Source organism: Anabrus simplex, chromosome 3, assembly GCF_040414725.1.
Source record: "Anabrus simplex isolate iqAnaSimp1 chromosome 3, ASM4041472v1, whole genome shotgun sequence".
Lineage (NCBI taxonomy): Eukaryota > Metazoa > Arthropoda > Insecta > Orthoptera > Tettigoniidae > Anabrus > Anabrus simplex.
In genome coordinates, this window is record NC_090267.1 from 430808113 (window position 1) to 430831019 (window position 22907).

General features: G+C 42.2%; 1 protein-coding gene across 1 annotated transcript in view; it reads left to right on the forward strand.

Annotated features, from left to right (window-relative positions):
• Nucleotides 1-22907, forward strand: part of LOC136867395 (protein gooseberry-neuro) — a 103421-nt gene that overhangs the window by 21781 nt on the left and 58733 nt on the right. Inside the window, exon 2 of the mRNA XM_067144582.2 lies at nt 19157-19460. Coding sequence (XP_067000683.2) covers nt 19157-19460 — 304 coding nt within the window. The remainder of the gene's footprint in view (nt 1-19156; nt 19461-22907) is intronic.

Sequence of the window (22907 nt, forward strand, 5' to 3'; positions counted from 1 at the left end):
TGTCCTTTTTTGCCTTTTTTCGTCACTTTTTGGTTTATTGGTCCTTTTCAGACCTTCGTTTAGGTCTTAACGGCGTTTATGCAACGTCATCTTCTTTCGAATGCATCTTTACTGTCCATTCTCAGTTCGAATCATCAATAGTTTATCCATCACCTCTTAAACATCTTCTCCCTAGTAACCAAACGAACCACATCTGAAAAGAGAGAAAATGAAATAAATAAAAATTAAATTAGTGCTTCAAAAATACAGGGATATCAAATTATGTGCAAGATAAGTAAAATACACAAAGGAGAAAATGTTGGTATAGTAGTGAAAACTGTGATTTGAATGAGCTCTTAGTTGAAATTTATGTCAAAGAATCTTGTTCTTGTAGCGTCAAAGAGAGGTTGGCTGACAGGGTATCAGCAGATGGATTCCTTATCCACAGGTCTCTTTCATCCATCGCCGGAAAATACTTCCTTAGCTGCAAGTGCAATTGCTCCAAACGTGAATTAACAATGTGCTTTGCGTCGCACCGACACAAATAGGTCTTATGGTGACGATGGAACAGGAAGGAGTTAGGAGTGGGAAGAAAGCGGCCGTGGTTATTAAGATACAGCTCCAGCATTTGCGTGGTGTGAAAATGGTAAACCACGGAAAACCATCTTCTGGGCTGCCAACAGGGGGTTCGAACCCACTATTTCCCGAATACTTGATACTGGCCGCACTTTAGCGACCGCAGCTATCGAGCTCGGTGAACGTGACTTAATAACATTGAAGATCTCCTTTAGAACATTGTTTTCTAATGTCTGGACAAAATCTGCCACAGAAAGGAATTTCTCGAAGGTTTCAGTCGACTCCAGTAGCACGCATTAAGTTGCAGCACTTACGCAATGTATGTATGCCTACCCCTTAGCCCCGTTTCCCGATACGGGGTCAGGGATGTGATGAGATGAATTTATATGACTATTTTGTTTAATGGCCTGGTGCTCTTCGTGACGTCAACCTCAGCTGAAGGGCTAATGAAGATGAAATGAAGATAATGAATGAAATTGGGTAAGGAGTTTAAAAGAATCGACTGTGGCCTATGAGTAGGAACTGTCCCAGCATTTTCCCTGAAGTGAAAATCGTAACCACAGAAAACCATTCTCAGCACAGTCAACAGTGGGGTTCGAACCCACTCCTCTCCCGAATGCAGAGCTTGGATCCACAGCCGTAGCGCGTTAACAGGCGAGGCCGCTCCACTCGTTTGTAACATATCCAATATTTAATAATATTTTAATATATTTCTTATTGAAACACAATGTGTTTCGTATGTGACACCATTATTAGGCCGTAGTTTTCTACTGCAAGATTTCCTGAAACGAAACATTTTGAAATATCACTGTAGGAAAGTCTAAGAATATGAAACTGTCTCTGTATTGGACCCAATGTCTTGGTCCCATTCAGTTTCCAGAGCTGTCAGACATACATATCGATTGCTTTCTTTTAAAACCTCGTATGCCCAGATGTTCTTCCTACCCATTACATTCCTTAAGACTGGTCACGCCTCCCGGTCGTATATTTATATGCAGTCCATCACAATAATTTTCGCTGTATTCATGAACCTTACCGTATCGTATTGTAGGGATATTGTTCGCATGGCGAATTTACGCACGCCTACAGTATAATGTATTTAAGGTTCATTTTCCTTTACACATCATCATAGGAAAATTACCATAACGAAAATTATTCTGATGGACTGCATATAAATATGTGATTGGGAGGCGTGACCAGTCGTAAGGAATATAATGGGTAGGAAGCGCATTGGGGCTTACGAACATCGTTATAAACATCTTGAGAGGAAAGTATCGATCAACACTCAGTGATCAAGATCTTAAAAATCTACTGCTTCTGGTAACAGCATCTACGGACGCTAACACTGAAGATGTGTTGAACCAACAAAACAAAAACAAAAACACATTCAAAATTCTCACTAAGCTTGTCTAGTTTCATGTGAGTGTTATCACTGGGAAACATGTTATTTAATAAATCATTATTTATGAGAGTTTTAGTTGAATATGCTGTTTTTGCAACGTCTTATTCTATGCCTCACTAACACATCGAAGGTTTTTGGCGACGTAAGGATGGGAAAAGGCTAGGATTGGGAAGTTAGCGGCCGTGGCCTTAATTAAGGTACAGCCCCAGCATTTATCTCGTGTGAAAATGGGAAACCACAGACAACCATTTTCAGGGCTGCGGACGGTAGGATTTGAACACACTATCTCCCCGACCCTAACCACACGGCCAACTCGCCTAGTCGTTGAATATTTAAGAGTCATTAATTATTAGTCTGTTGGTTGTTTATTCTTTTCTTTACAAATTATTCAGTTTTAATCATAGTGGCATTAGTCGTACAGACGGAAAACGCCCTGATGGTCTGACTTTAGTCCCATGGAACAAAGACAGATCTCTCCTGTGGGATGGCGCATGTGTCGATACTTCAGCACCATCTCATTTCCTCACACTTGAAAGGCTGCTGGTTCTGCTGCGTGCGGTTAGGGTCGCGAAGCTATAAGCTTGCATTACGGAGATAGTGCGTTCGGCAGCCCTGAAGATGGTTTTCCGCGGTTTCCCATTTCAACACCAGGCAAATACTGGGGCAGAACCTTAATAAAGACCACGGCCACTTCCTTCTCACTCCAAGCCCTTTCCTATCTCATCGTCATCATAAAACCTATTTATGTCGTTGCGACGTAAAGAAAATTGTACTGTAAAAATTTCTGCTGCGGAATTGACCGTGAGCAATAAGAGGACGAAATACAGAGCAGTGACGGGCAACTACATGTTCGTGGCATTCGCAGTCGAAATGATGGGAACGTGGTGTCAAGAGGCTAAAAATATTGTTTCAGATATTGGCAAATAATTATCTGCAATTATTAGAGACCCTTCTTCAACAGAATTCCTGAGGCAGCGGATAGGAATTGCTATCCCACGAGGAAATGCTGCCAGCGTTTTGGGCTCGTTTCTGGATAACGTTCCACTGGGCGAACTACCCTATCTTACTTCCTAGAGTTTCGAGCTGGAGCGAATCACCAACGTCAACAGCAGGAAACCTTGCTCTAGTTATCTCTATAACAGAATGTACTGTATAATTTTATTAAAATAATCCTAGAGAAATCATTAGAAATACACTATATTAATGTCTGGAGGTATCCTATTAAAAGGTCATTAATTCGAGTCAGCAGCAAAGTCGTTTGTTCCAACTCCTTGGTAAGAAGAAAATGTTGAAGCTTCTGGATGTGGTCGAACGCTCTTCCCCCAACTGATTCTCATGACTCCTTAAAGGCCTAAGAGAGAAAAGGGTAAAGTGGTGGGGTCCTGTCCGCATATGCGTCTCACGAGAAGTCGCGGCAGCTTGTAGGTACGGCATGAGTAACATTAGTCGTGATAACTCTCCGAAAGAGATGCGTGTTCATTATTAAACTGCTCATTATGGAGTACTTGCAGTAAATGTGGAACTAATGAGCAATTGCACTACCAATTTGAAACTTCACAGCAGCACCTTAGTTCACGAGAATGACCGCGGACGGAAGCGATGTTTATTGTCAGGCCTTGAGACTTGATACTAACGCATGCGCAGCAGTCGTTACCCCGCATACACGTGACTTCTCGGCAGACGACCATAGTATATTTAAGAGATGTTGGTTGGACCTTTCCAGAGCGTTAGATATTGACTTATTACGGGAGGATTTACGCTAAGACAAAGTTGCACATGCACAACTCTCAACGTAAAGAATGGCACGCTGAGTACAGGGGGTTAGCTACCCCTGTTATAATCCCTGAATCCACAGCTTCCGTTCTTTGAAATCATTCCCTCGTTTTTACTTGGAACATAAAATGTGTGATAAAACGATGACATACTTTATTTTCTCTTAAAAGTGCCTGCGGACCTCTTCAAACATTTCGGCAGAATCCCAGGGGTCCATGGATCCCACTTTACGAACCGTAGATTAATGTTCCATGCACCTAACCTTTCCTCCGACAAAATGGTGAAAAAATGAATCAAAATCCATTTTGTTGTTCTGGAGATTATCTACCAAAACAAAAACAACGTTATTTTAAAACATGTTTCACACCGAGCTCGATAGCTGCAGTCGCTTAAGTGCGGCCAGTATCCAGTATTCGGGAGATAGTAGGTTCGAACCCCACTGTCGGCAGCCCTGAAAATGGTTTTCCGTGGTTTCCCACTTCCACACCAGGCAAATGCTGGGGCTGTACCTTAATTAAGGCCACGGCCGCTTTCTTCCCACTCCTAGCCCTACCCTCTCCCATCGTCGCCATAAGACCTATCTGTGTCGGTGCGACGTAAAGCAACTAGCAATATATATATATATATATATATATATGTTTCGATTTTCCTCCTTAGACTCTCGAGCACATCTTTGAAACGTGTGGAATGCGGCCCAACGATCAGATGAGAGGTGGCGGGGGATCATGTGTCTTCGTGTTTTCTTCTACGTACTGGTAATTTGTGAGGTATAGGCATGCAAGAAGTAACTAATTTTGTAATCTTCCTCGAATTCACGTTGTTCGGGTTTTTCATTATTGCCATGGCTCACTGAATTTTTCTTTCCAGATTTCGAGGCACAGCACCTAAAACATTTTTTCAAAAGAAACTTTGTGGGGTTTTTTTCAGAAGAAATTTCCCTGTCCTCGTGTGACGGACATATTCTTTGAATCTGTTATAAATCTGTCAGCTCCTTTTGCCTACAGGAGTTTGTAATTCTATGGTGTTTTCCTAACTGGTTGCAGATAACGAGATATCATCCTTTATGGAATCCAGATGTGGAAAACACAACAAGAATCACTAATGCGAAGGCAGAGTTTCGAAAGCTGAAACATCGTGTTTAGAATTGTCAAAAATTTGGCGTGCTGTCAGTTAAAAGTTCTGTCAAGAAATCTTCTTCTTGTAGCGTAAGAAAGAGTTTGACTGACAGGCTTTTAGCCTGTTATCGGTGTTCCTTTATGGTGTCGATGGCTGGACTCTGAAGTGTTCCTCAATGAATTGCTTGGAAGCATTAGAAATGTGGCTGATCGGACAATGCTGAAGATTTCATGGGCCAACTACCGCACCAGTGAGACTGCAGCCATTATAAAGTGCAAGAAAGCGGAGTATTTCGGTCACATCTCAATCATGCGTATAGCCTCTTGTAACTGATCATGGTAGGAAATGTGGAAAGTAAACGTCGGCTTGGGCGGAGAAAGCTTTCGTGGAAACAGAACCTCCGCTAGTGGTTTGAAATCTGGGAAATGGCCACTCCTCTGACACGGCGAGTGCAGAGTCGTCATAACACGGCAGCTCTCCATGCTCTCCTGTCTTCTGCCATCCTCATCAGATCCTTGTAAGTTCCTTCTACTTTGATGTTATCTATCATCTCTTGTAGCCGAGGTGGTGGTGGGGGGGGGGTGATTAACATGAACATAGGCGTGGTGAAATGACTAACAACTATTAATGTAAACATTCCTATATAATAAAAATATTCCCGAACAAACAGAAAAAAACAGAACAATAATAGAGCTTGTTTCTGAAGCAGATTTTGAACGAGTCTTGTGTAGGGCGTTTTCTATAATATTCACAAGTAAACAGAAAAATAGATATTGATTCATAAATACCGTAAATATTTTGAAGGAATATTTTATGTACAAAGCTATAAAAATAATTACAAGCCTAAAAAAATTGAACTTGCTTCATAAATACATTTTCGTATTTCCTAATACCGTACTGAATATTAAGGATTTCATGATACGAAATGTGAAAAGCTCTACCATCAGATGTACCGCCTGAACAGTCTCCATTGGGAAATACAGTTCTCAAGAAATGCTCGCTTTCTAATCTCATTTCTTGATATAATATCATCTACCACCTTCTCCAGTGTTAACGCCTCAGCAGCCTCCGAAGACTACCAAATCCACGTTTTGAGGGGACTTAACATCTAAGAGGAGAAATTTTTGTGGGGAAAATAGCACTCTCCCGGCGAAGATCATTTGGGGGGGGGGGGGCGGGGGGGGGGGCAGAAAACGCCTTGCCCCCCAAAGTCGGCGCCACTGGGTACCTTCTCCTTTCTCTCAGTCTCCTGCAAACATTCCCGTCTCAACAAGTGTCCTATCCAGTCCTTTTTCCTTTCTCTTATAACTTGCAGCAATTTTCTCTTCTCACCAATCTTTTCAATACTTTTTCATTTCTCACCCTTTCTATCAACCTTATTCTCCCCATTCTCCTCCACACCCACTTCTCAAACGCGCCTAGAATTTGTTCATCTTCTCTTCTCAATGTCCACGCCTCTGCCCCATACAATACCACATTCCAAACAATGGACTTACCAAGTCTTTTTCTCAAACCTTTATCTAATTTGGCACATAATAATCTCCTCTTCCTAGTGATCGCTTCCTTCGCTAGAGCAATACGAGTTTTGACCTCCTGATGGTATCTCAAGACTTCATTCACTGTACTTCCAAGATATATGAAAGTTCTTACTTCGCCGATGTTAACTTGCCCTATATTGATATTTGCCGGTTTCCTTCCTTTACCGATCACCAATAATAATAATAATAATAATAATAATAATAATAATAATAATAATAATAATAATAATAATAATAATAATAATAATAATAATAATAATAATAATAATAATAACAATAATAATAATAATAATAATAATAATAATAATAATGTTATTTGCTTTACGTCCCACCAACTACTTTTCGGTTTTCAGAGACGCCGAGGTGCCGGAATTTAGTCCCGCGGGAGTTCTTTCACGTGCCAGTAAATCTACCAAAACGAGGCTGACATATTTGAGCACCTTCAAATACCACCGGACTGAGCCAGGATCGAACCTGCCAAGTTGGGGTCAGAAACCGATCACCGCATTCTTTGTTTTTGATGTATTGATTCTCATTCCATACTCCTCGCAAGCTTTATTCTTATATTTTATCATTTTATTGGAAGTGTTTCGCTTTCTGCTAATAATACCATGTCATCAGCAAACCTTATGCATTCTATTCTCTTTTCGCCATTGAGCATTTTCCAATAATCTCTTCCAGGTATAAGTTGAACAACAAAGGGGGAAGGCAACAACCTTGTCTAACGCTCCTTCCAATTCTGCTTTCTTCCGACATTTCCTTTTCTTATTCTTACTTTGTGTTGTAAATATAGGTTGTGTACAAATCTTCTCTTGGAGTGGAGAGGAGTAATCCATGATAGTCGAATTCCTGGTATGTTTGGCTCCTTGGCTGAATGCTCTGCTTCACTACACTCGATTTAGAGGTCCTAGGTTCGTTTCCAGCCAAGTTTGCAATTTTAGCCATGTGTGGTTAATTCCTCTGGCTTCGAGATTGGGTATTAATGCTACACGCAACATATCACATTAGCAATTGTCAAAGAAACACGTAATAGTGAGCATATTCCTCCACATATGTTTGGCGTCAGGAAGGGTATCCAGCCATAAAACTAGGCCGATTCCACCATGTGCGACACAACTCCAATTTTTGACTTCACCTGAGCGTCTGAAAAGCGGCAGAAGAAGAGGAAGAAGAAGTTAATATGACAAATATCTACTTTGCTGAAACATCAACAAACCAAACCCCATTACGCAACAACCCCGAGGGGCCGTGGCCTACCAAGCGATCGCTGCTTAGCCCGAAAGTCTTCAGGTTATGAGGTGTTGTGTGGTCAGCACGACGAATCAGCTCGGCTTCATAGACCGGGGCCGCCATATCACAGTCAGATAGCTCTTCAATTGTAATCACGTAGGCTAACTGGACCTCGAACAAGCCCTCAGATCCAGGTAACAGTCCCTGACACCTTGCCGGGAATCGAACCCGGGGCCTCCGGGTAAGAGGCAAGCACGCTACACTTACACCGCGGGGCCGGCAGCTGAAATACCTGCAGATAAAAATAAGCAATACAGTGAAGAAGAATTTCAGATTTTAGTAGACAAGGTAAAAACTGTCGTAAATATAAATAAATTTATAATGAAAGAGTAAAAAGAAAAAAGACCCTCTAATAATTCAATCGTGTCTGAAGGAAGTGGAGCACTGTGCACTCTCCATCGCAGCGGCTTTACACTCCATTAACCTTCCAAACCACCAGAGAGAGTACGTTATACTCGTAATTGTGGTTGGAAATAGCTCATTGCCTAGTATCTGCGTTTAATGTGACGAGTTGCTCTCGTTCGGTACGTGATCGTGTCTTCCTCGTAAATAGCTGAAAACTCGTCTTCCACCCGCAATTCCTCTACAGAGACCACAATAGCAGGGATCATACAGTAGGAATATATATTAAATATCTCCCATGTTACTTCATACAGCGCGGACAAAATAAACTGTTCCTGACCCGACATTACGTCAAGTGCTGGAAATTCATCAACGAAAGAATGATGTCGGTGACTTTAACTCTCAACAGCAGCACCAATGAAGACACTACTTTCATTGCCGTATATGCACCAAATGAAGATGACATCTCAGAAGAGAAAGACAGGTTTTATGATGAATTGCAAAGAACAGTAGACGACACCATGGGAACCATTTTCGTCCTTGGTGACTTCAATGGCAGGGTTGGAAACAACACAGAGGGAATGGAGGGCCTGCTTGGGAAATACGGATAGGTTCACCAGAATGACAGTGGGAGAAGACTCCTGGACATGTGTGCAGGCAATGACTTTGTAATAGCAAATACTATGTTCCCATACAAAGAAGCACACCGCTACACAAGAGAAGTCACCAGCCGCAATGAGAAATCCATCACTGACTACATCCTAGCGCCACGTAGCCAGTGGAGATATATCTTGGATGCCAGAGTATACAGAGTTTATGAGATTGGAAGCGATCACTATTTGGTAGTTATGCGGCTTCACATTGACATCAAGACAACAACTCAGTTACCAGGATAAACCTCAAGAAAGAATAAAGGTGCATAAATTGAGAGAAGAGGCCACCCAGCAAGCATACCAAGATGCTGTGAAACGACGGATTGATCTACTGGAATTGCCACCTGCGGGAGAAGACCAACTGGAAGAGACATGGTGCCTGTTCAAGGAGGTAATCCTTGAAGCTGCAACCGAGGCCTGTGGAAAGTCTAGGGGAGGGCAACATCAGAAGAGGACAGCATGGTGGACAGAAGAGGTGAAGGAACTAGTCAGGGAGAAGAAGGAATTGTGGAAGAAATACTTACTCACTAAACACCCAAGTGATTATGAGGTCTACAAAAAACAAAGGATTGCAGTGAAGAAAGCAGTGAAAGATTCAAAACAACAGTCGTGGGAAACGTTCGGAGAAACAACGGTAGGAAACCTACAAAATAACCAAAAGCTGTTTTACAGGGTACTGAAATCTTTGCAAACAGAGAAGCAGTGTCCTCTCAAGTTCATAAAGGACAAAAGCGGAAACCTCCTCCGAAGTGAAAATGACATCATGGAACGGTGGAAAGAACACTTTCAAGAACTGCTCGGAGGAAATATGGAAATTGAGGATAACGATCAAGCAGGAGGAAAACAGCAGCACCAAGAGGAAGATGGGACCTGTAAGGAATTACGTATTGAGGAACTAAAGCGTGCACTGATGGAAATGAAACTAGGCAAAGCTGCAGGCCACGACCAGATAGCACCTGAGATGCTCAAGTTTATGGGCAAAAGTGGTGAAGATTTGTTCCCCCGTATTATCAACCTGGCCTGGTAAACAAAGAAGGTACCAACTGACTGGGAGTACAGTGTCATTGTTCCAATATTCAAGAAAGGGGACAACAGAGATTGCACAAACCATCGTGGCATATCGCTCCTGAGCGTGCCGGGAAAAATATATGCAAGGATCCTGAAAGATAGATTAAGGCAAGTTGTAGAACCACAGTTCGATGAAGCGCAGTGTGGGTTTCGGCCAGGAACAAGCATCCAAGACCTCATTTTTACCATCAGACAGATCAGCGAAAAACTGATGAGGTGCGGAAAAGAGGTGCATCTCGCCTTCATCGACCTAGAGAAAGCCTTTGACACCATTCCGAGAGTTGAAATTTGGAAGACACTAAAGAAAAGAAATGTTGACCAACAGCTAACAGCAGCAATTCAAAGCCTGTACAGTCGACGTCAGAATTATGCTCGAACCTGCAATGCAATACAGGTGTTTGAGACCTCAGTGGGACTCAAACAAGGCTACATCCTCAACCCACTTCTCTCCATTACCGTAATGGATGATGTGATCAAATCCTGTAATGGGAAGGTGCAGAAATTCAAGCTCGGCCATAAGTTTCTGAGGCCATTGTATATCACCCATTGTGCCTTTGCTGATGGCATATTGCTGCTGGGAGATTCGGAAAGGAATTTACAAAAGAACTTGTTAATCTGGGAAGAATAGCTGGAAAAGAGGGGCATGAAAATCAATGCAAGAAAAACTCAGACCATGATGATATCACAGCAGCCTTCCTCACAGCAGATCGCACTGAATGACGGTACAATATTGGAGTAGACCACCCATTTGAAATACCTTGGAGCCACATTGCAGGAAGATGGCAGAATAGATGGAGAAATTATAGCTCGATCCCAAGCCTCCGGGCGGCTCTTCAATGCACTGAAGAGAAGTGTTCTTAACAACCCTTCGGTGTCTAAATCGAAGAAACTCCGTGTATACAAGGTGATATATCTGCCAACCTTGCTCTATGGCTGTGAAACCTGGGCATTGACCAGCAAACACTGGAGTAGAATTCAAGTAAAGGAAAGCAAAGTCACCTCCGTACAGGCCATGAAGGCCTTTGGAGGAGTGGAAGGTAAAGGCTTCCACCATTGTTAACCTCGGCACGTGATGGGATAGAGTGGTTAGCTCTACGCCCGGCCGCCTTTGCCCCCAGGAATTAACCTGGTACTCATTTTTGGTGTAGGCTGAGTGAACCTCAGGACCATATGCACCTCCGGAAGTGGAAATCTCGTTTCTTAAATTTTACGGGGATTCGAACCCACGTCCTTCCAGGCGAACCGAGCACGCCTTTACCGCCTCGGCCAGGCAGCCCCTGAAGTAGAATTCAGGCATCAGATATGCGATCTCTCCGCAAAATTGAAGGGAAAACGAGAAGGGACAGAATCAGGAATCAGACCATTAGAACCAGTCTTGACGTCCCACCTGTTCTCGAGCAAAATGAACAGAGTCAAACTACGATGATTTGGACATGTCCAAAGAATGGAGGATAAGAGAATGGCTAAACAAGATTTGGACGCCAGAATGCAAGGAGCTAGACCGCGCGGCAAACCCAGAAGAATGTGGGAAGAAGATGTAAAGGCAGCTGTGGAAGCCAGGGGTGGGGAATGGAGGAAAGTGAAGGAGCTGGCCCGAGACAGAACCCGCTGGAGGACCCTCTGGAAAACCTCGACACCGCAAGGTAGAAGAGGACCGACTAAGTAAGTAAGTAGAAAATAAGAAATCACGGAAAACCATCTTCAGGGCTGCCGAAAATGGGGAACATGTAATTAATAATGTGATAATTTTCTAATTCATTTTTAAGTTTTTTTTGCTAGTACCTTTACGTTGCACCGACACAGATAGGTCTCATGGCGACGATGGGATAGGAAAAGCCTAGGAGTTGGAAGGATGCGGCCGTGGCCTTAATTAAGGTACAGCCCCAGCATTTGCCTGATGTGAAAATGGGAAACCGCGGAAAACCACCTTCAGGGCTGATAGCAGTGGGATTCGAACCCACTATCTCCCGGATGCAAGCTCACAGCCGCGCGCCCCTGACCACACGGCCACTCGCCCGGTAATTTTTAAAGTATGACACTTCAGATAATAGGCTCGGATGTTATCTATTAGGTAAATTTTCGAAGCAACGTATGAAGTAATATAGGAGATAGTGTCTACAGTGCTAACAAAAGGTAACGTTCCTGCTATGATCCCGCTTAGAAACAACACCAGCCGGGCTGAATGGCTCAGACGGTAGAGCGCTGGCCTTCTGACCCCAACTTGGCAGGTTCGATCCTGGCTCAGCCAGGTGGTATTTGAAGATGTTCAAATACGTGAGCTTCTCGTCGATAGATTTACTGGCATGTAAAAGAACTCCCGCGGGACTAAATTCCGGCACCTCGGCGTCTCAGAATGCAGTAAAATGTAGTTAGTGGGACATGAAGCAAATAACGTTAGAAACAACACCGCATAGCGAACAGAACGCAGTAAAATACAGCGGTCCAATGTCGTATAACTAAAGTGGAAAAATACGTAAGTTACATAAATCTCTCCGATTTAGCTCTTCGAATAAATGAATATGCACAGTGGAATCAAGAATGGACAGTATCAAAAAATACTCGAGGCCACAATTACTCGATAATGTTTTCTTTCGCTGAGTTCTTTCAGGAAAGAAACATATTCTGTCATTAATGGTACGCTTTATTTTCGAGGTATTTTCTAGTATTTCTTAATCTTGCATAAGTTTCGCCAGACTGGAAAATTTGTGTTAATGTATAATAATTGAAATACCGGGCGAGTTGGCCGTGCGGTCAGAGGCATGCGGCGTTGAGCTTGCATCCGGGAGATAGTGGGTTCGAATCCCACTGTCGGCAGCCCTGAAGATGGTTTTTCGTGGTTTCCCATTTTCACACCAGGCAAATGCTGGGGCTGTCCCTTAGTTAAGGCCACGGCCGCTTCCTTCCAACTCCTAGGCCTTTCCTATCCCATCGTCGCCATAAGACCTATCTGTGTCGGTGCGACGTAAAGCCCGTAGCAAAAAAAAAATCATTTAACGTTTGGTCTCCATACTCTTTAATTCCCACCTCTTACTGAAAAATATTAGTGCTATAAAAATATTCGTCCTCAGACGATCCTAGGAAGGAAGAACTCTAGTTCAAATCGCGTGAGAGACTTTAATTTTCTTATATAGACATAGAATCCCCTTAACAGTACAACGCTCTATCAGATGTTTCAAATCCACCATCTCTATTATCAATAAGAAATAGCAAAATGCATCATTCTTCCTCGCGGTATAAGATATCTCACTTACTCGCACTTATTATAATGATTCTTCTTCATATTATTATCATTATTAATTTTTAGAATAGTTATGTCCTGTTTCCACCATGTTCATTTTGGTTTCCAACCATGTTCACGTATCCTTGCCCACATGACCTTCATTCTCTTTATATGAGCGTTTCTTCCTTCCTTTGACTAGTTTTGTCCTTTTACCGGCTTGACTGTCGTCCTCAGGTACCCTTCAGCAAATAAAACTTTATTCGACAAAATAATCTTGGTACTTACAAGTACCGTCAGGTATGTAGGTAAGTATTTAACAACACATTTATGGTGCTGGCTTTCTGAGCCCAAGTTGGCAGGTTCGATCCTGCCTCAGCCGGTGATATTTGAAGGTGCTCAAATACGTCTAACCGGGATCGGTAGATTTACCAGCACGTTAGAGAACTCCTGCGGACAAAATTCCGGCACCTCGGCATCTCCCACAACCGTTAAAGTACTAAATAAAACCAATAACATTATTATCATTCATTTCATCTTCATTAGCTGCTCGACTGAGGATGGCGTCAGGAAGGGCATCCGGCCGTAAAATTATGCCATATAAATTCATCTTCAACCCGACCCCGTAGTAATAAAAAGGTATACGGGGTAGACAAACAATAACAGTATCTCAATACGTAACAATTATTATTATTATTATTATTATTATTATTATTATTATTATTATTATCGTTTAGGGAAATTAGAGATCACGTCAAGTAACTATAAGGCATTTGTGGAAGCCTTTTTTGCAGCCCCAAAACGTTTCATTCTTTCTCTAGCCCCCTGTCTTCGTTCTTCTGTCCAACCGCTGTTCTGCTTTTGCTCATCGTGGAAGCTCTTAAAGTTGTTGATCACTGATCATTATTTTGATCGGTTAGAGATCTCCTCCTGATTCAGTCCCAACCTCTTGAGGTCCTTCCCTACTTCCATGAACCAATTATCCGAGACTTTCGGTCTGTTATCCAACCCATTAAAAATCTGCTTACCGGGCGAGCTGGCCGTGCGGTTAGGAACGTGCAGCTGTGATCTCGCATCCAGGAGATAGTGGGTTCGAACCCCACTGTCGGCAGTCCTGAAGATGGTTTTCCGTGGTTTCCCATTTTCACACCAGGCAAATGCTGGGGCTGTACTTTAATTAAGGCCACGGCCGCTTCCTTCCCATTCCTAGGCCTTCCCTCTCCCATCGTCGCCATAAGACCTATCTGTGTCGGTGCGACGCAAGGCAAATAGACAAGAAACTGCTTCGTTAGTTGGGTTGCATCCATCCTGAACAGATGTCCGTAGAACGTGAGTCGTCGTTTCCTTATCAACTCCATCAGCCGTTGGTTATCCCTGTGTAGCTCTTCTCTTCCAGGGAGTCTATACTGCCCATCTGTTATCTTAGGACCCATTATTTAGGAAGGTATTTATTATTATTATTATTATTATTATTATTATTATTATTATTATTATTATTATTATTATTATTATTATTAGTTCCGTTTGGGCCTGCTATGGACCACGTGGTTCTTATCTCTAGCAGCTTTCTTCTTTGACCAGTACTCCTTCATTCTTGCACTGTGAATGTCTTTTTCGCTCCTGAGTCCATTTCACACCTCCTCCCGGACGTACTGTTTTTTCTGTTAGTGACTGGAGAGAGTTTGATGTTCTGATCAACGTTCTGTACCTATTCCTGTCATAAATTTCACTGGGAGCAATGTCCAATTCTTGAAGGTCTTTTCTGACGAGTCTTGCCCACTTGGCATTAGTCGCTTTCCCTCTAGAGATGGTGTGGAAGATTCTGGAGGTGAGCCTCTGATTGTCCATCCTCATGACATGACCGTAGAAGTTCAATCTCCTCTTCCTCATAGATGTTGTAATGCTCTCCAATTGTTGGTACAGTTCGTTGTTGTGCCTGATTCTGTACTTGCCTTCTTCTTTAATGGAGCCCATGATTTTTCTCAGGATCTTCCTTTCCTTCAGCTCCAGTTTTCTAAGTTGCCCTTTCCTTACCATGTTCAGGCATTCTGAGGCGTATAGTACTGACGGTCTAACTACAGTAGTGTAATGCCTGATTTTGAGGTTAAGGGAGAGGGATTTGGATTTGTACATACTCTTACATAGGTGGTAGGCATTTTCCAATTTGATGCATCTGCTGTTCATGGCCTGATCTTCATTCATGTTTGGGGTTATCCATTCTCCTAGGTATTTGAAGGAGTTAGTCCTTTGTACTGTTTTGTCCCCCAGTGGGATTGATTTGGGTGCATCTTTGATGTTGGTGATAAACTGTGTTTTGTTGATGGCGATCTTCAGCCCTACTTTAGCTGCTATGTGGTCGAGAGAGGATAGTTGATGGATAGCTTCCTCCACACTGGATGCCAGGAGTGTAAGGTCGTCTGCGAAGGCTAAACAGTTGACTGTTAACTTGTCTTTCTTGTAGCCAATTCTCAATCCAGAGTCATCCTGTAGCATTTTCGTCCACTCACGAATGACTTTTTCAAGTAGGCAATTAAAGAGGATTGGAGATAGGCCATCCCCTTGTCTAACACCTGTTTTGATCTCAAATCTCTGGGACAGTTCCCCTCTGAATTTGATTCTGGCAGTAGTGTTGGTAAGAGTTATTATTATTATTATTATTATTATTATTATTATTATTATTATTATTATTATTATTATTATTATTATTATTATTATTATTATTATTATTGGAAACAAGGATGCCATGGATCAATATCAATAAATACACGCCTCGAACACCTAGACGTCATATTATATACTGATGATGTTGCATTACTGGCTACGACTGAAGATGACCTACAAAGATCAGTGTTCAATCTAAAACAATGTTTCCTCAGTTTTTAATATGATTATTTGAACAGAAAAGACAAAAATAATGACCTTCAAGGGAAGAGAACCGATTCCTAGTAAAATATGTTTAGATAATACAACATTGGAAAGAGTAAATGTGTTCAGTCATCTCGAGTACAACTTATAGCAATCAGAATTAGATATACAGTACCAGCGAAAATTAATAACTAAATTAATCAATTAATTCACAAAAACTACAGGAATAATAAACAACATCATGAAACCATCACTTGTTCAGGAACATACTCGATTGAGCCTTTATATTATCCTAGTTAAATCAACACTTTGCTATGGAAATGAGGCACGGACGTTAAGATCACAAGACTTGTCTAGAATTACAGCAGGAGAAATAACATTCATGCATCGTACAGCAGGGTATACAAAAGGAATGAAGAGGTGCTAAAGAACTGAAAGTACAACTGATAACTGACTACATCTACAGTAATCAAGAAAGCTGGAAACGTCATATACAAAGGATGGAACCCGGTAGGTTGCCAAAAGAGAGTCTTCGATACCAACCTAGAGGAAAAGATCTGTAGGGAAAATGCAAGACCGCAACGGGACATATGGCCCAATACTTGGAAGGAAGATTTTATTATTATTATTATTATTATTATTATTATTATTATTATTATTATTATTATTATTATTATTATTATTATTATTATTATTATTATTATCTAAATCCTAGAGCCTCCGTGGCTCAGGCGGCAGCGCGCCGGCCTCTCACAGCTGGGTTCCGTGGTTCAAGTCCCGGTCACTCCATGTGAGATTTGTGCTGGACAAAGCGGAGGTAGGACAGGATTTTTCCGGGTACTCCGGTTTTTCCTGTCACATTTCATTCCGGCAACACTCTCCATTAACATTTCATTTCATCTGTCAGTCATTAATCATTGCCCCAGGGGAGTGCGACAGGCTTCGGCAGCCGGCACAATTCCTATCCTCGCCGCTAGATGGGGCTTCATTCATTCTATTCCTGACCCGGTCGGATGACTTGGAAACAGGCTGTGGATTTTCATGTATTATCTAAATTCTCTATCAAATAATACATCAGCGTACCCGGGATTCAATACGACGGCGGGCTGATGCCTGTGTCTATGCTAACGGAAGGCATTTCGAACACTTCATATAGGAAAGAGTTTCATGTGGAACACTGGTACGTTGTGTTCCTGTGTGTTTACCATGATACTAACTAGAGATGTAGAAAATGAGTTCTAACGTGTCCTGACAGCATGACCTAACCTTATTGTTACACTAATACACGAGTACATTCCCTTTCTCTTTTTGTTTCGCTCAGTACTGCCCTTCATTCACTTTCGCTGAAGTAGATTAAATGTTTTATGAAAGTGTTCTTGATTTTAAATAGGCTTTTGACGGTAATCATTGTGATTCACTGTGGGTGATCCTTGACCTTTACGGAGAACCGTAAATATTCATCGACTTTAAAAATATATAACTCAACTCGTCGTGTACGTGTATGAAGACTAATATCGGACGTATAGCTTCTTGGAAAACACAACAGATATCCTGGATTCAGGAGGTCAAATCGACTGTATCGCGATTGACCTGTCTAAGGCGTTTGATAGGGTGGATCATGGGAGACTACTGGCAAAAATGAGTGCAGTTGGACTAGGCAAAATAGTGACTTAATGGGTGGCTATATTTCTAGAAAATAGATCTCAGAAAATTAGAGTAGGCGAGGCTTTATCTGATCCTGTAATAATTAAGTGGGAAATTACCCAAGGCAGTATTATTGGACCTTTATGTTTTCTTATATATATGTGTAAAGAAGTGGAATCAGAGATGAGGCTTTTTGCGGACGATGTTATCATGTACAGAGTAATAAATAAGTTACAACATTGTGAGCAACTGCAAAATGACCTCGATAATTTGTGAGATGAACAGTAGGCAATGGCATGATGATAAATGGGGTTAAAAGTCAGGTTGTGAGTTTCACAAATAGGAAAAGTCCTCTCAGTTTTTATTACTGCGTTGATGGGGCGAAAGATCCTTTTGGGGATCACTGTAAAAACCTAGGTCTTAATATAAAGATCTTCATTGGGGTAATCACATAAATATGATTGTAAATAAAGGGTAAACATCTCTGCACATAGTTATGAGGGTATTTAGGGGTTGTAGTAAGGATGTAAAGGAGAGGGCATCTAAGTCTCTGGTAAGATCCCAACTAGAGTATGGTTCCAGTGTACGGGACCCTCACCAGGATTACTTTATTCAAGAACTGGAAAAAATCCAAAGAAAAGCAGCTCAATTTGTTCTGGGCGATTTTCGACAAAAGAGCAGTGTTACAAAAATGTTGCAATGTTTGGGCTGGGAAGACTTGGGAGAAAGGAGACGAGCTGCTCGACTAAGTGGTATGTTCCGAGCTGTCAGTGGAGAGATGGCGTGGGAGGGCATCAGTAGACGAATTCGTTAAGAATGCATTCTCTCACCAATCTTTTTCATTATTGCTTTAAACTTCCTACGGATATCGTATGGCAGAGCGGGCACCATTTGGGCCAGTGAAAGTCGACTAACAGACTTTGATTTCGTGGGTGATATAGCAACTCTGGCAGAGGATGAAAGTCAGCCGCACAAGATCACAACAGACCTTGATCGTGAGGCCAGCATGACCGGCCTACGTATTAGCCTGATAAAACAAAGGGCTGGAAGCATGCAAACCAACATTAACATTGAAGCCATCCTGTTGGCATTGGTCCATAACTTAGGACACGCATGGTGGTAATACGCGTTCGTGTTGGGAAGGCTGCAGTGCCATGGATTCCAAGAGATCTGGATTGCAATTTCCATCCCTCTCTGCATTAAATTACATCTGCATTTTAGGATCGTCGTGCCAACAGACATCTAAGCGAGTGAAATTTGAAAGATGTCAGCAAGTATCATCAGGAACACAGATGCTTTTAATCATCCTAGATACGATACACTGACCATGCCTCCAATGACGAAGTGTTGCGGAACACCGTCATGATTACCTTACATGGCATCCTCGCTTGCCTCGACTCAAGCTGTCTGGCCATGTTCTGGATCCCTCGCGATCCGGAAGGAGTAGAGAACGACAAGGAACAGCTGGCGACGAATATGCACTAACGTCGTTAAATGTGCTGACCAGTCTTTGAAAGAAGCGGAAACCCTTACGAAAGACCGTCAGCCGAATGTCACGACTGCAAGAGAGTAAGAGAGACTGAGTGTAATGATGCAATGTCTATCTTAAAAGTTAACTTTATAAAATATTATACAAAAGATCGTTGACAAAATTTCTTTGATGGTGTAACACCAGCTTCTTGTTTGTGTGCAGGCCAGGGCCGTGTGAACCAGCTGGGCGGTGTGTTCATCAACGGGCGGCCTCTTCCCAACCACATCCGGCTCAAGATAGTCGAGATGGCAGCAGCCGGAGTGCGACCTTGTGTTATCTCCCGTCAACTACGTGTGTCCCACGGCTGTGTATCCAAGATCCTGAACCGGTACCAGGAGACAGGCAGCATCCGACCGGGAGTGATTGGGGGCAGCAAGCCGCGTTTGGCCACCCCTGAACTGGAGAGCAGGGTGGAGGACTATCGCAAGGAGAACCCCGGGATCTTCAGCTGGGAGATCCGAGACAGGTACATGTGTATTATATCGTCGAGAACAAAGTAGTAATAATAATAATGTATTGTACATTTATGTCTACCCTTCCCTTACACGGGATCGGGGATGAGTTGAGATGAAATTATATGGCAAAATTTTACGACCGGATGCCCTTCTTGACGCCAACCTCAGTTAAAAAGCTAATGAATAGGAAAAAAATTAGTAGTGAACGAAATTGGGTAAGAAGGTGGAATGAATCGGCTGTGACCTATGAGTAGGAACTACGTCTGTACTAGATTACAGGAATGTAGAGGTTCAATTAAGTATTTTTCTAGAAGAAGTGAGCTTGTGTTCTTATAGCAATGTATATAATAAGGAGCCTGTCGGAAATATTCAGAAGTTTCTCTTCCGTTAAAGTTGGTGGTCTACCACTCTTCGGAGCATCGAATACGGCACCGCAGCTTCGAAAGTCACCTCGCACAATATCACGATGCTATAGAACTGAGTCGGAAAACCGTACGCGAAACCTTCTCTTCATTGCGTCCGTGCATTTGTCACCTTCCCGGAAAAGCCACTCCACTAAAAAACGTTCGCTCCTCTGTAGTAAGTTCTACGCTTGTGACCATCTCCTTGGAGCTTCACTTCAACAGCACTGCATCCCGCTTGGCTCGACTAGAGTGATGCCAACATACGCAGTATCACCTCCAGCCAAGGTTACTGCGGAGACTCATTTCTAACGTACTGCATTATGCGATTGACCTAATATAAATAGATCACGAAGATTGATCGCATTCGGTGACGTCACCGTGTGTAATGCCCGTTGCTCATGGTCAAATTCTTCACCAAATTTATTGAACAACTCGTTGTACAATAAGGAGTGATTGCTGCTAACGGTCAAATTTTACGGAACACCTCATTTGATAAAATATTTTGTCAAATCATGGTCAAATAGAGCAAGTCCTATTTTCATAAAATGATTTGATACAACAGCCAATCAGAGCAGCGTATGATATGAAGTAGCGATCTGGTAGCGGGTATGTGAAGTTCAATTTGTAAACAAAAATGGCTGGCTGGATGAAAGAAGCAGTGGAAACTCTAATTGAAGAATATAGAAAGGATGAGTGTTTATATGTAGTTAAATCTCCCCTATACCACAACAGAAATGCTAGAAGAGACGCGGAGGCAAAGATTGCGCGAGCACGTAGTGAAGTTTGGCCAAACACTGGAGAAGTGAAGGACAAGATCAATGGCCTGCGAACACAGTTCAACAACGAAAGGTCAGTACAGTATTCATCCTCATTTCACTGCAGCTGGAATAGCTTACCTCATATTTGTATCTTTTTTTACTATTCTAGGTCCAACTAAGTGGAGCAACTTTTCGAAGTTCCCTTCACTCACTCTTAAGAAATTCCTGTACGATTCAGTGTCCTCTAACCTCAATTCATTTTGGACTAAAGATAACAATCCCCTTCCATCATCCCTTATAGCTGCCTAAGGTCTAGTCCACTGCCTTCTATCTCTCCTCTTCCTGCTGTTTTTCCTTTTAATAACTGCACATGCAACTATTGCAACTAAAGCTGTAATTTGTTTACTCTGTACTGATGGCATTTGTGATTTATTCACTGACAATAGAACCTAGGTACTCATCTGACAGCCAAAAAGCAGAACAATCATTTTCAGTTGGGACCTATTCCCACAGAGGTCAGGGCAAACAAATTTAATTCTGTGTTTCGGCCAACAGATGGCATTGGTATGAGTTTGAAGCAATATTTTACCGTGTACAACACAACATATTTTATAAAAGATTTTAGGATATTTTTGTGAAATCTTTTGTCAAATAATTTTGCCAAAAATGTTACCGTGAACAAGAGGCATAAGGGACTTTGCTGTTACCTAGACGAAACGCCAGTCAAAGACAGAGGGAACACGGCGCCATTCTTACCTACTATATATAGAACGTGGTAAGAACGTGCGGAAGATAATGACGAAGACTTAGAATAGGCAGATGAACAGTCGTTGCCATGGTTACCACGGGGTCAGTTTTCTGTCCACGGTGATTCCAGACAGACCCCCAAGCCCACAAACATGTCCATGTTAAGAATGTAAAGTATATTTCAAAGAAATAACACACTCAAATTTTATTTAGTTGCAAATAATATATAGTTAAAAAAATTAGGGGAACATGTTTTTGAACGTATGCCATGCTCCACAAAACAATACCTCACAACCAGGTGTATTATCAACTAAACCTTTATTCTTTACCGTTGAAGTATACATAAGAACATCGATAGATTAGCGTAGATTTTCAGAACACAAACGGAAATGTCGAAATATGGGCGAAAACAAAGTGGTAACAATCCTGCAGGGTGGATTCTTATCACAGTTGGAGAGCTTCAGTATGGTCTAAGTCCTCCACGAGCATTTATCACAGCTTGGCACCTACTATGCTCCGTATAAGTCGACGGAGGTCACGTTGCAATATCAGGTTCCATTCTTCAATGAGAGCCTGTTCCAGGTCTTGGAGAGTCTGTGGTGGAACAGGACGCCCACAAACACTTCTGTCAAGCTTATCCCACACGTGCTCGATGGGATTAAGGTCGGGACTCACTGCTGACCTTTCCATCTCTTGAATGTCCAGTTCTCGCAAGACAGCTCTGGTGATGCGCGCTACATAAGGGCTGGTTTACACGGGTAGAGTAGCGAGGCGAGTAGAGTGGATAGTAGAGCTACTAGCATCGTGTAAACGACCGGGATAGTAGCAAGTAGAGTAGAGTAGTTAGTAGGCAGTAGAGTAGAGTGGGTTTCCGCTGCGGTAAAGTAACTCTACCACTATCCTTCCCCCTCCACCGGAACCGAGCTCCGAGAGCTGGCGGAGAAGTCTGAGGACGTTCGATTTTTCAGCTGACGCGTCATTCGACTGCTGTATTTGCATGTGTGTACATACGGTGGTATTACGTCGAGCGTTTATTTGGCGGCAAAATGAAGTGGACGGAAGAAGAAACTTGCAAATTTGTGGAGCTCTACAGCGAAAAAGAATGTTTATGGAACATAAACAGCGTTACTTATAGAAATAAGAATATGAGACGGGCGGCGGAAGAGGACTTGATTGCGAAAATGGGTAAAGAGGGTTTTGGGTTAACGGAACTGAAACAGAAAATAAAAAAATTACGATGTACATACAATCAAATACTCATGGAAATACGAAGATCCAAGAAGTCTGGAGGTGGTGCCGCAGACATCTACACTCGAAGATGCAACATGAAATATAAACAAGTGTCAGCTGGATTTTCACTTAATATGAAGATTTCTCAAGTTTCAATGTTACACAGCGTGTTCATCATGTGTCTCGACATGTTTAAGTTAGGCAATACAATGGTGCAGGACTGTGTACATTAATCATATTGATAACATACATAGGGATCTTCTACACATCACTTGCCACTGTCGTTAATTTTCAGCAATAACAGTAATTTCCCCAACAA